Source organism: Balaenoptera acutorostrata, chromosome 20 (assembly GCF_949987535.1).
Source record: "Balaenoptera acutorostrata chromosome 20, mBalAcu1.1, whole genome shotgun sequence".
Taxonomy (NCBI): Eukaryota; Metazoa; Chordata; class Mammalia; order Artiodactyla; family Balaenopteridae; genus Balaenoptera; species Balaenoptera acutorostrata.
Window position 1 is genome coordinate 39,524,251 of NC_080083.1, and position 16,558 is coordinate 39,540,808.

The following is a 16,558-nucleotide window of genomic DNA, read 5'->3' on the forward strand; positions in this document are numbered from 1 at the left end:
AAGATGTTGATGAACTGATCTTTAGGCATATCAACTATAAAGTTCTACGAATCATCTTAGAGATGTCTAATGGGCTGTTTGGAAGTAATAGCCTGGGGCTGTAGAAAAAAATCTTGGATGGAGAGAAAGACTTGGGAGCAATTAGCCATGAAAGCCAAGAAACAAGAGCAAATAAGACCTCCCAAACATGGAAGCAAGACTGGGATAGGAACATCTGAAAAATGGGCGGAGAAAGAGGATCCTGCAAAGAAGACTGAAAAGAAATAGTGAGAGGCAGGAAAGAAAGCAGGGCAGTCTGATACCACAGAAACCCAGCAAAGACCGTTTTAAAGACAAATGCTATTTGAGAAGTCATGTGAAATAACTTAGAAGGAACAGCTGGATATAGCAAACAAGAAGTTGTTTCAGGGAAGTTTAGTGTGGGGCAGAATGACAGATTGTAGTCAGATGAGGTGCAAATGGGACTGGGGAAATCCTCCCAGTTAAAAGTAGCCACCATTTCAAGAAGTCTGTTTTGTTCACTGGTGTATCACAAGCATCTAGAATAGTGCCAGGCACATAACAGACGCCTACCTCACCGATATTTCTGCAAAAAAGCACGCCTGGAAATGGGAGAAGAGTAAGTGATAGGGTGGAAAGGTACTAAAGATAGGGAGTCAGAGGAGGGCAGTAGTTTTATTTTATTTATTTAATTAATTAATTAATTAAATTTTTTTTTTTGGTCTGCGTTGGGTCTTCATTGCTGCCTGCAGGCTCTTCCCTAGTTCCGAGGAGGAGGGGATGGGGCTACTCTTTGTTGCGGAGCGCAGGCTCTAGGCGTGGGCTTCAGTAGTTGTGGCACACGGGCTCAGTAGTTGTGGCTCGCGGGCTCTAGAGCGCAGGCTCAGTAGTTGTGGCGGTCAGGCTTAGTTGCTCCACGGCATGTGGGATCTTCCTGGACCAGGGCTTGAACCCATGTCCCCTGCATTGGCAGGCAGATTCTTAACCACTGTGCCATTAGGGAAGTCCCAGTAGTTTTATTTTAAAATGGAAAAGACCTGAACATGTTTAAATGATAACAGGAAGAAGTTAGTAAAAATAGTGAAGTTGAAAAAATAGAATTTAATCAAGAGAAAGGAAATCTCAAGAGTAGGATGTATGAATGTATGATTTCCAAGTTCTAGAACGTGGCCATGGAGGGTAAGTGACTAAAGTGAATAGAGAAAAGGATCATTGGAAATAAAGTCAAGGGATGAGACATCAATCAAGATAAAGGACAAACTGTGGGGGATTATCTCTTTTAAATTATTAAAATCTGAAAAAAAGTAATCTAAATACTGACTACATGCATAATGATTTCAAAAACAAGGGAAGAGTTTTACAATAACACAGCAATTAGAAAAATGAATAATGAGTTATAGAAATGGACTATGTACTTATTTATCAACCGAAGTTCATTTAAGGAACTTTGTGAGAAACAATTTTACTAGTTTAACTATGTTCCATTTAGTGAGTATTACACTGCAATTACTATCACTGAACTGACCAGAAGAGAAGCCAAGGAAAAACTACGTGCCTTGGAGATGTCATTTAACATCTTTGACCAAAAGTATTCATGTAGGCTTAAGTCACTACGCTTAAGGTGATATATTAAAACTTCTAATCTGGAACATTCTAAAGATAAATATATCAATATCTGCAAAAGGGAAAAGACAGTAGTTTACAGTCTATTTCTTTATTTCAAAGTGGAAAGGAAATCAGAATTTTGCTTTTAACCTATTTATTATGCTTCATTTTCTGAGTTAAAGAATGGAAGCTTTCGGAAAATACTTGATTTAAAAGACCACAATTATTTCTAAGTACTATGTGGCTTCTTAACTCTACAGGGAAGAAAGTTTGGGGCCAATAACCTCAATAATGATATTATTCAATATTGGATTATAAGGAAGCAGAGTGTACAAAGAACATTTTAAAGTACTTCATTCTGGTTAAATACAAAGGGGAATCAAGAAGGAATTTTTTTTTAGATGATGTATATTGATTCTGGTGGTGGTTATACAACTCTATGCATTTGTCAAAACAAAAAAATTGAACTTCACTGTATATAAATCTGAATATAAATTTAAACATTAAAAAATTCTTCTAACATTTTTTTGCATCTGCCCCTCAATTTTTGCCAGGGAATCAGTTTCTTAAACCAATCAAATCTTAAAAGGAACTTTTCATGCATAATTTAATCTTAACAAAGAGTATAAATTTAAATGTAAAAATGGAGTGCTCCTTAAGAATTAATCTTTTAGCCTTTCTTGAGAAATGTAAGCTCATTCAATTGCATCCAACGTTTTACTAAGACTTTAATGGTGGGAGTCTATGTCTAACTCAGTTTTATTTATGTACTTTCAATCTCTCTTACTTTACATAAGACTGTGAGCTCTGTTTAGACAGAACTTGTATTTCCTTCAAAAAATACTTGTCAAGGACATAACTAGTAATCAATAAATTTAACATAAATGAATGCAAGTAACACCCCTCTAGGTTCACAAGAACTGACAAACAGCACCTTTTGAGAACAGTGTAATCTGTACTGAATTTACACTAAGGGATACAAAAAATGTTTGGAGACCAGAATCTATCCCAAAGGCATAGATTTTTTAAAATACTGTAACATTTTCAATTTCTTAAGGTCTTAAGTTATAAGAAAGGCACACCAAAGCTAATTGACATGTCATGTAATTTTTTTTTTTTTGGCCACGCCTCATGGCTGGAGGGATCCTAGTTCCCCGACTAGGGATTGAACCTGTGCCCCTGCAGTGGAAGCACAGAGTCTTAACCACTGGACGTCCAGGGAAGTCCCATTCATGTAATTATTGTTGAAAGGAACTTTAGAGATCACCTAGAGCAGAGCAAACTTTTTCTGTAGAGGGCCAGATGGTAAACATTTTAGGCTTTGTAAACCACATAATCTGTTACAGACAACTTAACTCTGCTGTTGTGGGGCAAAAGAAACTATAAACAATCCGTGAAAAATGAGTGTGGCTGTGTGAACTCTATTCGTACACATAGGAGGTGAGCTGGATTTGGCCCATGAGCCGCAGCTTGTCCAACCCTTGAACTCTTGCCCAACTCTTTCTTTTTATACACAAAGAAACTAATGCCCAGAGAGGTTAAGCTATTTGGCAAAGGTCACCAGATCAATAGTAGAAGAGCCAAATGCATTATCCTTTTCAAACCAGATATTCTTCAACAATACAAACTCTAAAATGATTACATTTCCCAAAGAGCTAAAACAGAATACTCTGTGAAATCTCAGAAAAATCAAGTGTTATAATTTCTAATTTAATTAAGGTCAAGAGGATTTAATGAACACTATTTAAGACAGGAATTAACTATCCATCAATCCATAAATCTATACATCTATACATATACCCCATATATACATATATCACTGTGCTTCTTCTATGTAATACTGTTCTCAGAATATAGCAGGAGTTCAATAAATTGTGTGACATGAATTCAAAATACAAACTAAAATGCAATTCAATTCTAGGCACATCCATAAGTGAAGATATTCTCATTTAAAACTTTCATTATCTCAAAGAATACATTCTTATTAATTATGTAGAAGTGCAATAACTCTGCCCCCACTGGACAGTTAGATACATTTTAAAGAAATTTTCAATTAAATCATTTTAAAAATCTATTTTTAAAACAGTATGATACTACTTCAGATAAACTATCATACCTAGTAAATCTGCTCCTTCATCCACATCTCCAATTAGACCTGAACCAGCTGAAGATAGTTCTTCAAAGAGAGATTCTGTATTGCGATCAAAAGCTTTGTTCTCTATGCCTTTGGTGGGAGTGCTAGGCAGAAAAAACCAAAACCAAATCAACAAATATGTCAAAGATGTTTTCAACAGTGCAAAATGAATACAAAACGCTGTTACATAGGAATTTTTTACCTGTAATTTACATTTAATATAAAATATAATTTAAAAGGATTTCTCAAGGGTTTCATAAGAGATTCCCATTAAACTCCACAGAGAGAACTGTTGAAGAATATATACAATGTTTTTGCGATGAGAACCTAGCAAACACAAACAATAAATGGCAGCTAAAAGAGAGCACTGCTCTGCATTGTTCAGGCACTGGTCTAAGTCCTTTCACAGACTACCTTATTAAAATCTTCACACCTACTCTACAAAAGGTCTGCTGCTATTATCCCAACTTTACAGAAGAGGAAACTAAAGAGGTTATGGAATTTGCCAAGATCATCCAGCAAATGAGTCAAAGAGGCAGAACTCAAACCCAGGCAGCCAGGCTTCAGAATCCATGATCTTAACTACCATGGTCTATGTTGTCTGGGTATAAATTGGCATGGCCATTTTATTTTTCTTTTAAGGGCAACTTGGCAATATCAAAATTTAAAATGTGAATATCCACTGACCCAAGAACTTGATGTTAAAAAAATTCCTACAGGGAATTCCCTGGCAGTCCAGTGGTTAGGTAGGACTTGGTGCTTTCACTGCAGTGGCTGGGGTTCAGTCCCTGGTTGGGGAACTAAGATCCCGCAAGCTGTGCAGCGTGGCCACAAATAAAAAAATAAAATAAAAAATAAAAAATCCTACAAAGCCCCTGTCACAAGAAGGCAATTATGTATGTAAGACGATGGTCAGAGCAGCAAAAAGTTGAAACAACCCAAGTGATCATTAACAGGGCACAGATGAAATAAGTTATGGATATACCTAAAAGTTTCAACTTCTAACTTTAAAAACATTAAAATACAGCTTTAGAAATGAAAGAAACCCATTATATAAAGGTGCATTTTATAAAGCAAGTTGCAATACAGTATGTATAATATAAGCCCTTTTTGCAGGGGTATGGAGGAGAATGGGGAAACGTCCATGTTTGTGCATTAGTGTTACATTAACAGAAAAAAGTCTGCACAGGATTTCCAGTTAAATACGATGGACATAGTCATTTATCACCCAATAATTCAGAAACTCAACTAAAATGACAGTAAAGGAATTTAAAAAGTATACACCCACAAGGACATAGGGAACAGAAAAAGAAACTACAGCAGATGAAATGTGAACAAAATTATATAAGATGGAAAACAGATGGGCAAACAGTAGAAATTGATTTAACAGACCAGACAAAGCTTCAACTTAAGCCATTAGTGTTTAGGAAGGAAGTCAGCATGCTGCCAGAATCCCTGAAAGGCTCAGGAATTGAAGGAACCAGCAATCTGCAGAGAGAAGCATGCAAGAGGGAACATAAGATAGAGGGATGTGATGAAAGACAGCACAAGAAGCAATATGAGACCTAAATCCAACCCTCCAGGACAGTGAGACCTCCCTTCTCCTGGCATTGCTCCCTGAACAATGGAAGCCAAGGTTAAATGTTATAGGCAGAAAACTGGAGAATCAATATCATTTACTTAAGTATGAGCAAAACAGCCACAGAGCACCAGACGATCATAGAAAAGCCTCTATCATAAAATTGAGTCCAAAACACTCAGAGTAAAAGGAGACAGTGAATGCAGACAGCAGCAAAAACTTAAAAAAAAAAAATTTTATTTTCATAATACAGTTACATCCATAAAAGAACTGTAGGGTGTTATAAAAAGTAACCATCCAAGAAAAACAAAAAACTTTTAGAAAAAAAACTGACGAGGGTTGAAAGAGAAAGGTGAAGAAATCATCCAGAAATTATAACAAAAATAGAAGAGACAGAAAAGAGGGGAAAAAGGGAATTATGAGGGTCAGTCCAGAATGTTCAATATCTACCTAATAGGTGTTCCAGAAAAAGAGAAGAAAAGACAACAAAAAGGAGAAATAAGAGAAAACTTCTCAACTGGGAAATATGAATTTCCAGATGAAAGGACTACTGCAGATACAAAAGAAGGTGCCTACATCAAACACATCATCATGAATTTTTAAAAAGGAAAAAACAAACAAAACAACAACAACAACAACAAACAGGGATAAAGTAAAGATCCTAAAAGCTTACAGACAATATATTTAAAAAGCAAGAATCCAAATGGCAACACTCCACTAAACATGACAATGAATTAATGTCTTCACAATTCTGAAGAAAAACTTCTGAAGATTTCCCAACCTGAAATTCTATATCCAGCCAAACTATCATTCCTTTAAATGACATTTATCATATTCAAGTTCTCAAAAAACTTACTTCCAAAACAGCCTTTGCCAGGAAAGCTAGTAAGAATATATTCTGTCAAAACAAAGGCATAAATCAAGAAGCTAGATGTCATGGTATCCAGGAAATAGAAGATGGAACAAAGGAGAGAGGTGAAAAGAATTCCCAGCATGAAAATGAGAGCAAATTCCAGGACCAGAGCAAACACAAAAACGTCTACATTGGCGAATGGTAACAGAAGGTTCCAGGAAACTGGTTTTATTTATATTTGGCCATTTTGAGAATGTTTACATTTATGATTTGCAGGGTACCTGTTAGTGAATTAGTGATAGGTATGTAGAAACCTAAGCAAAAGAAACAAACAGAACAAAACCAAAAAAACCCTGAGGCTTCACTAAATTAAAGAAAAACGAAGTTGTAAAAGAAAGGAAATGTAATCATAGTATATTCTGTGGCTAGGCTGTTATTAGTATTTATATAATCGTAATGATATAAACAATGAATGTTAATTTAACAGAAACTGAGATATAATTATATTGGGAGGATGAAAGGAAAGATGATGGTTTAAAGAGCTATATACTTGTCATCTTCCACTATAAAGTCAATAGCTAATATTGCAGCCTTTTTTAAACCAGGACTCCTCATTTGATCCACAGAATACAGAAAATGATTTGAGTGACTATTTGCTCAATTCTCCCAAAGAAAGTATATAGCTAGTACTGTTCTAGATGCACAGGAGTATAAATATTTATTTATTTATTGGCTGCATCGGGTCTTAGTTACGGCACACGGGATCTTTCATTGCAGTGCATGGGCTTCTCTCTAGCTGCGGTGTGCAGGCTCAGTAGTTGCAGTGCAGAGGCTCCAGAGCATGTGGGCTCTGTAGTTGCAGCACGCAGGCTCTCTAGTTGTGGCACATGGGCCCAGCCGCCCCGCAGCATGTGGGATCCTAGTTCCCTGACCAAGGGTCGAACCGGCATGCCCTGCATTGCAAGGCAGATTCTCAATCACTGGACCACCAGGGAACTCCTTGCACAGGAGTATAGCTAATTCATTATATACAAGGGGTGCCTTAGGGCATTAGGACTTGATTTTCTCACTGAATGCCAACTGAGAAAGAGAGAGACCAAGGAAGAACACCATAAGGATGTGATTTAGATACCTGAAGATAAATACCCAAAGAGACCTGAGAAGTGATAGAGATTGCCTCTTGGGAGTGGGAATGAGGGGTCAGTAGGGGTACGGGCCTACTATTGCCCTTCATATTTTGTATTACGATTTGACCTTAATACTGCCATACATGCTTTACTCTAATAAAAATGTTTTTGATTTTTAAAAACAGGTTCAGAATGACAAGAGCGCACAACTGTTAGTAAGTAGCTGCATCTCTTAGGTTTAGGAGAGGATGAATAAGAAGCAAATTTCACTTTTTATACTCTGCATTAATTTCTTAAATAAACAATAAAGAAAAAAATATTTCAATAGAGCACAGCCTTTGAAATCAGAGTCCTAGATTGAATCCCAGCTCCACCTCTTGCCAGGTTGGTAATCTTGGACAAGTTACTGTACAACTCTGAGCTTCCTTATCTGTAAAATGGGGGTGAAGACATCAACCTCATAAGGTTATAATTAAGATAAAATTATATAAAACAATAATGAAGGTAACAATAATGTTAGCTAACATTTATTGAACTGGACACTTTGTCAATGATTTAACATATATTGATTCATTTACTCCTTACAACCATCTGAAGTATTATCATAATTCTCTTTTATGAATGAGGAAACTTACCTCAGATTCAAATCCAAGTCAGGATTTGAATGCATGTAGTCTTATTCTAGGCTCATGCATTTTAACTGCTACTGCATATAATGTCTAGCAGTGATCAAAAAAATGGCACATATTTTTATGGTCATTGTTAATTAACTAAAAAATAAAATTTATGGAAGAAATTAAAAGGCAGCAGCTCCTGTGTGACATTTTTGAACATCAATATATTTCAGATGATCTTCATTAAGATGATACATACCATTCTCTTCTAACCTCTAAATAGCCTCCCCATGTAAAATGATACTAAAATGAGACTAATTTCTTCTAGTAATGAGATCATTACAGTTTTGAAGGGAATATATTGTCTTCTTCCTGATTGGGGGAAGGAATAAAGTTTCTTCAAATTATATTTTCCCCACTTTTGCTGTTATGTTTTTCCCAAGTTCCACAAAGTAGGGAATACTCCTTGGCTGTCTTTTTTCCCCATCCGTCCACATGCTCCTAGTTCCTGATGATGCAAAGGTAACACTTCACAGAAGATTTAAACTATGTACAATATCCAGCTTCAAAAAAGAGAAAACTGGGCTTCCCTGGTGGCGCAGTGGTTAAGAATCCACCTGCCAATGCAGGAGACACGGGTTCAAGCCTTGGTCCGGGAAGATCCCACATGCCACGGAGCAACTAAGCCCGTGCGCCACAACTACTGAGCCTGCGATCTAGAGCCCGCAAGCCACAACTACTGAGCCCGCACGAGCCTAGAGCCCGTGCTCCGCAACAAGAGAAGCCACCGCAATGAGAAGCCCGTGCACCGCAACGAAGAGTAGCCCCCACTCGCCGCAACCAGACAAAGCCCGCGCACAGCAACAAAGACCCAATGCAGCCAAAAATAAACAAATAAAATAAATAAAAATTTTTTAAAAAAAGAGAGAAAACTGAAATATAATATCAACATTTCTTCAGCAAAACATTTGAATGCATTTTATCTGGTCAGAGACCAGGGGACAACAGTGTGCTTTGGGAGAGGGGAAAGGGAAGGATAAGATGTCCTAATCGGGCTTTTACAGTACCTTGAGCCTTTATATCCACTGAGATCTTTGTCCATATCCAACTCAGGAGTGGATTCAATGATTGCCTGAACTTCTGACTTCTCTTCATTTTCAGCAGAGTCTTAGGAAAGAACAAGATAACAAAAATAATGCATATAACACATACTGCCCCTGTTATGAAAATTGCTTCTATGGTTGTAAATACATCATTTGATCATAAAAAATTTTAAAGAGTTGATTCTAGGAAACACAAGGTCAGATAGACAATATGTCATATATTCAATTAACAGTAAATATGAGCAACTAAAAAATAACCAAAGAAAGTTTTCATTTGTGTTTCTTTGGACACAGTGCAGTGTACACCAGGCCAGAACTCACTGTTTTCATTGTATTTAAGGGGTGAAATACAGAGAAATTAAAGACAAAGACTAATGACCTAAGGTAGGGAACAGAAAAAGAATGTCCTCCTGCCTTTCAGGCTCTCAACCCCTCAGCCACTGCCCCACCACTTTTCTCTCTAAAACTTTATTTAATCATCACATCTTAAAGCTTATTTACAATTGAATAGTTTTATAAATCTATGGCAGCAACACCCCAAAGATGTCATATCCACATCTGGATTTATTAAATACTTTGTCAGTATGTAAATAACGAGGGTCACTTACCTGTTGATACATTTCTAGTTTCTTGGACTACCTGTACTTCAATATGCTTGCTTATCTCTGACTTATCTGGTGTATCTGCAACCTTCACAAATGCTTCATTCTCTTCATGTAAGGGAGTATCACTAGGAATTGCTGCCACATCTGAAGCAGTTGTTGATGCTGGAGTGGTAGCTTTAGATCCTCCCTGGCTAACATCAGAAAGTTCATCCTACGAATAAATATAATTAGGGAAAACATTCTGATAAGTAATTTATTTAAAACTATCTTTTAAATGGGTTAAGAAACTTGAAAGAAAATTCTATTAAAAAACAGTAAGTCACTGATTATCAAAGGAAATCAATTAATCTCTGCAGATTATTTTCAAGTAATTGGGAAATATTTAAGCAATCATATTCTTCCAGACATACATGAGATTCTTCTAAATAGAAGACCTGAAGATAAAAGTACAGTGGCAGTATTAGTAATAAAATCATATATTACTGTTATCATCAGAGTTTGTAATGGCAGTCCTAATTTGTAAAATCATTGGATAATAAAGACTTGTTGCAAAACACTTAGAGCATGTACTGTGTACTACATGTGAGCATGTACTACTCTAAAACAGCAATGGAATAACAAGATTCTTAATCTCAGGATACAGTTTTGTAAACAGTGTTCTTAAAACATCCTGCATCCAGGGAATTCCCTGGTGGTCTAGTGGTTAGGTGTCCGCGCTTTTACTGCCAATGGCCCGGGTTCAATCCCTGGTCGGGGAACTAAGATCCTGCAAGCTGCAAGGCGTCACCAAAAAAAAGAGGAAAAAAAAATCCTGCATCCAGATCACTTGAAGTGCTTATAAAAAGGACAGATTCTAAGTCCAAGCCCAGACTTTAGGCAGTGAGATCAGGTAATCTGCATGTTTAACAAGCAATCCAGGTCATTTATATAATCACTAAAATTTGATAACTACTTCTAAGATCCACAGATAGGCTTCAAGAAGTACATGCCCAGACTGAAAATTTATGCAAACATTTATGTACAATGAATTTTTCTAGGAAAAGTATCTACAACTTTTATCAGATTTTCAATGGGGTTTGTGACTCCAAAATAATTAAAAACAGCTGTCCAATAGCTACCAATAATGAGGCAGTTCTTTACAGCAAAGTTCCCAGGTCTTAAAGAGAATGTGACAAAATATTTAGTACTAGTAATGATGATGATGATGATTAGGGTGAATTTAGTGAATTTACCAAATGTATAATTTTGGATAAGTTATGTATTCTTTCTATAGCTATGTTTTCTCATCTGTAAAATAGAGATAATGGTACCTAATTCATTGGATTATTCTAAATTTTTCTATATAAAGACTTAGCAGTGTTTTCACACATACTAAGTGTTTAAAATGTTGGCTATTTATTATAATTTATAACAATACATTATGCACAACTTTGAAAATTTTGCAATGCATGCTTTTGGCCTAAGGAGAAACAAAGAATATATAAATATATTAAATTGTGCTATGGTGGGGGATGATTATTAGTTATTTTTATTTCCCTCTTTATTTATTTATTTATTTTTGGCTGTGTTGGGTCTTCGTTTCCGTGCGAGGGCTTTCTCTAGTTGCGGCAAGCGGGGGCCACTCTTCATCGCCGTGCACGGGCCTCTCACTATCGCGGCCTCTCTTGTTGCAGAGAACAGGCTCCAGACGCACAGGCTCAGTAATTGTGGCTCACGGGCCTAGTTGCTCCGCAGCATGTGGGATCTTCCCAGACCAGGGCCCGAACCTGTGTCCCCTGCACTGGCAGGCAGACTCTCAACCACTGCGCCACCAGGGAAGCCCTCCCTCTTTAAAATTTTATCTTTCTTAACTTTTAAAGAACATGGTTTAAAATACATTATAGCTAAATCAACTATAGTTCAATAAAAATAAAATAAAATACATTATAGCTATAAAAATAATAGAATAGAATCCAAGCAATTAAAAATAACTAACACTATACCAATCTTACACTGTCTGAGAGATTTAGGTTATTTTAAGTGCTGAAAAGTAAGAGGGTGTTCAAGTTTAAGACTCTCTTCAAGTATAAGAAAACATTTTTTGACATATAGTCAGCTTACACATGCTACGATGGACAGCAACTACAATGAAAGTAATCACACTTGGAGAACTTAACCATCACCAAACCTCTTAGTTTTACAACATTAAAATGTTTCATCTCCATTTTCTTCTCTTAATATTTTAATTTACTATAATGCATTTTGATGTATGGCTGAACTAATATAAATCAATTACCAGATGAGAACAAAGGGCATGCAAAAGAAAATATATTTTCTATGGCAAACCGAGAGCTCTTTATCCCTTCAATAGTCCTCCCACCCACACTCTTCATCCCTATCCCAGGCTTTTGGAGGTTTTTCCCCCCTTATTTTGTTTTTAATAATGAGAAATCTATAAAGTCACAGACTGTGACTTAGCATGTTGTACTCACTAAGAGTCTTGAGTATCTTAGCTCTTCTGGTGGGTTTAAGCTCTAACACGTGGATAAAACCCAAATATTTGCTGAAGACCGTCATCCTAGTAAATTTTTGCTAGTCTCATTTTCTGACAGTTTATATTGTACTTGGACTTTTATAATAGTTGGTCAGCTACTGATTATTTATTGCTCATCATCATTTTAAGAAACATATATATCCATGACAGATGATCCATTTAGCAAAAACAAATCTCATCTGAGATTCTGAATCTATCAAAAGAAAAATAAAGTGGCATATCCATATTAGCACACAATACTTACTTAAAATGAATTTTCAATGACATAGGAAAATGTTATGTTAAATTGGAAAATATATATATATACTTTTAAGGAAATAATCAGAGATGAATAGAGGATGTCATTTATAACAGCAAAAAACTGAAAACAACTTAAATGCTCCAAAATAGGAAATTAAGAAAATTATAGAATATCCATACAACAGAATACTATGCAGCAATTTAAAAAACTGTGTTGTAGAAGAATACCTACTGAGATGGAAAATATTCACAATATTCTGCGAAGAGACTGGGGACTAAAACAGTTCTGTATAGTATAATCAACTAAGAATGGCTAGAAAGAGCTATGTCAGGACACTCATGACAATTCTAAAAGTGGTTGCCACTGGGTAGTTTGATAATGAGTGACTTTTGCTTTTACTATGCTCTTGTTAGCACTTCTAAATATATATGTTTTTAAGTAGAAAGAAATTATAAAATTCAGAATATAAATCTATATGTGACGTATGGTCTCAAAAACAATTTCTATTTATTTATTTGTATGGCTGCGTTGGGTCTTCATCACTTTTTTAATTTATTTATGGCTTCTCATTGCAGTGGCTTCTCTTGTTGTGGAGCACGGGCTCTAGGCACGTGGCCTTCAGTAGTTGCAGCACTCAGGCTCAGTAGTTGTGGCGCACAGGCTTAGTTGCTCCACGGCATGTGGGATCTTCCCGGACCAGGGCTCGAACCCGTGTCCCCTGCATTGGCAGGTGGATTCTTAACCACTGCGCCACCAGGGCAGTCCCTCAAAAACAATTTCTTTAGGTATATAAAGAGACTAGAGAGAGTAAGTTTCACTATAACTAGATGAAATTCTCTTTTCAATTTGAAAGTTTTGAGAAAAAGAAAACCATTTATACTATTTATGAGTTGGGACTATCCATTCATTATTGCCTTGTGTTTAAAATAACTTTGATTACAAATATTGCAATATTAACTGTATGCTAATAAAATTAGCTGAATTACACAGCCAACTATTTTCTTCTGTGCATCTCAAATACAGAGCTGATATCCAATGGGAAGAAAGACAAATCAAACACATTAACAGTTCAATCCTCTATCACCTCCTCCCCTGTTAAAATTAAAAGACAAAATTATTTGACTATTTCCTGGAGCTGGAGACTGGCACCTAATATAAAAGTATCTGATAAAAATTTCATCAAGCAAATTAGCTTGTTAGAAGTTGAGTCTGGAAAACTGACAATAATATTTCTGAAGCCAAAGAGGACTATAGTGAAAACAACTAGAAGTCACCCTGAGTACCACTCTCTTGGTCTTTGTTTTGATGTGTACTCTATTTAACAGAAAAGATTGAAGTGGCATTATTTTGGTTAATCTAACAGCCTGGCTAATTCACATTTATGTTATCATATACATGAATTCCCAAGCTTTAAAAGTTTAAAGTATAAATTACATTTAAAAATTAATATAAAGAGTCCAGGTTCTGATGAAGTATTGATGGACAGCGCTTAAACCCATCAAGACTATGGATTCAGAAAGCCCTAGAGAATATCAAGTTCATCTAGAATGAGAAAATTATACGCCTTTGAAGCTATTTGAAAAATAACTGGACGTCGATCTTGACCTTGTCATTTCCATTTATCTCTCAAATAAAAGTCAAGTAGAGTAATTATTTCCTCTTCCTTCATATCACCCTACCCCACAAGGTCTAGCTATTTTTACCTTTAAAAAAATTATATAGTAATTTAAAAGTTCACAATATAAACAGCTTGGCAAAAGCCCTCTTCCCCAAAATCATTTGTGGATCTGGGAGTATGAAATAAAGTAACCAGCAGAGAGCTGAACCTAAAACAGGAAGAGGACTCTGACACTTCAGGGGATCTCAAGATTTAGGGCTACAAGGAAGTGGTAAATTAGGATCTGCTTAGAAGATAATATTTTAAAATGCTATCCAAATAACATGAGATTATTGATCTGTAACTCGCTTCCCTTTTATACTTTTACCACATAAAAATATTTTACACACATTAAAATAGCTCACAGTGTGGGCTGCACTTCTGATAGCTGGATCCCAGGGATAGACCATGAGAGCTGAAAAGGGAAAAGCTCTGAATTTTAGGGAATAGTTTTCAAAAGACGTATTTCTCCTTGGTCTCCCAGATAGTGGAGACATAAAGCTCCCAAGATTAGCAGGAAAGCAATGAGGTGGGAAGTCTCTGTCATGTGTTTGACCAAGGGCACAATATTCTTATATTGTATCTCCTATGGAAGAAATTATGAAATTCTGTCACTAACAATGCCTCCAACTAAAGATAGAAGGAAAAAAGACAAACCTAAATATTAGCCGGCTAAAAGATAAAATGTATCACTTTTGGTCAACAATAAGTTCATATGATACCAGGTACAAAATGAGGGAAAATATTTTACTAGGACCTAAATGGAAACTGGAAGCATTCACATAAATTATTCAACATAAAGTTATAGGGGAGTTGCATGCTGTTGTTTCGCATTCAATCTGTGACTTCTGGAGACCTCTAATTCCTATTTTACGCTGGTCATACGCCAGGTGTACTGTTTTGGCTAATAGTTTTGACTACAAATGCTGCTTTATTTATCTGAAGACCACTGGCCTATCAATTTCAATTGCCTGATGCCATTAAGATATCCTCTTCAATGACACAGGTGGGTGCCAAAAATGGAGACTTACCAGGTGGTCAAGTCTCTTTCTGATAAACGTTACTTGTTTTGTAACCCCATTCCCACTCTTTCAGTTTTTAGAAACTCTTACATTGTAGGCTTTCATGTCACTGGAAAATGCCCACAAAAACGAGCAACCTGACTTGGGGTTCCGGTGTTATAACTATAAAGGAATGGCACTCTTGTGCAACAAAACAAAATAACAAGTGCTGGTGAGATGTGAAGAAATTAGGACACTTGTGTACTGTTGGTGGGGTTGTAAAATGGTGCAACTGCTATGAAAACAGTATGGAGTTTCCTCATAAAATTAAAAATAGAACTACCACATGATCCAGCACTACCCCTTCTGGGTATAAAACCAAAAGATGTGAAAATAGGGATTCAAAGAGATATCTGTATACCCATGTTCACAGCAGCACTATTCATAGTAGCCAAGAGGTAGAAGCGACCCAAATGTCCAGCGAGGGGTGAAATGGATAAACAAAATGTGGTGTATGTATACAATGGAATATTATTCAGCCTTAAAAAGGACGGAAATCCTGTCACATGCTACAACGTGGATGAACCTTGAGGACATTATGCTAAGTCAAATAAGCCAGTCACAAAAGGACAACTACTACATGATTCCACTTATATGAGGTATCTAAATTGGTCAAATTCATAGAAACACTAAGTAGAGTGGTAGTTGCCGGGGCTGAGGGGAGAGGGGAAAGGGGAGTTGTTGTTTAACGGGTATAGAGCTTCAGACGTGCAAGACAAAAAAGTTCTAGAGGTCTGTTTCACAGCAATGTGAATACTGTTAACACTACTGAACTGTATACTTAAAAATGGTTAAGATAGTAAATTTTATGTTATACGTTTTTTATCACACAAAAAAACAGAACAGGTGTCATTACTTTTAGCTTCACTTGAGATACCATAGTGAAAACCATCTGGTCTTTGTGCTATTTTCCTACTGGTTTTAGATTATCAGGCTAAAAGTCTATAGGCCTTTACAAAATACTTTCAGATGTTCCATTCATCAAATGCCTCCTGTACCCAGTGCTGTATAGAATACATATGTCATGTGTTATCTGGCATTGCCCCATTACTATTCATGTTCAGAAAGACTATAAAGTAAGTTCACAACTAAAAAAATAAATTATCCCACTAAGGACAACTTAGAAATGTTCCAATATACTGTTTTCCTAAGTAGCCGCCTGATTTCATCTGAAATAAGCTAAAAAGGGGGCAAGCAACTCTGCTACATAAGTTTGTCTTTAGCTTCAAAGATTTTAAGCCTAATGTAAGTAAAAGACAAAATTACAGAAAGTAACTAACCCAATGGATACCCACTATAACACATCACCTTATATTTAATTTCTATGTTTACATTTCTTTCTCCCCAAGTTAAAGTTGTGTCCAAAGCAGTAGTTTTAACACTCTTTTGATTTACAACTCTACACCATAAGAGAATCACAAAATTCTGTGTATACAAGTATTTTAT

At 36.2% G+C, this 16,558-nt stretch overlaps 1 protein-coding gene across 7 annotated transcripts in view; it reads right to left on the reverse strand.

Annotated features, from left to right (window-relative positions):
* The window catches only part of SPAG9 (sperm associated antigen 9), a 162,874-nt gene that overhangs the window by 37,776 nt on the left and 108,540 nt on the right, over positions 1–16,558 (reverse strand). For all 7 annotated transcript variants that reach the window (XM_007176485.2, XM_007176482.2, XM_007176488.2 and 4 more), the window contains 3 exons: positions 9,624–9,831; positions 8,980–9,079; positions 3,722–3,843 (listed from right to left, as the gene is read on the reverse strand). In XM_007176485.2, the coding sequence (XP_007176547.1) occupies positions 3,722–3,843; positions 8,980–9,079; positions 9,624–9,831 (430 nt within the window). The remainder of the gene's footprint in view (positions 1–3,721; positions 3,844–8,979; positions 9,080–9,623; positions 9,832–16,558) is intronic.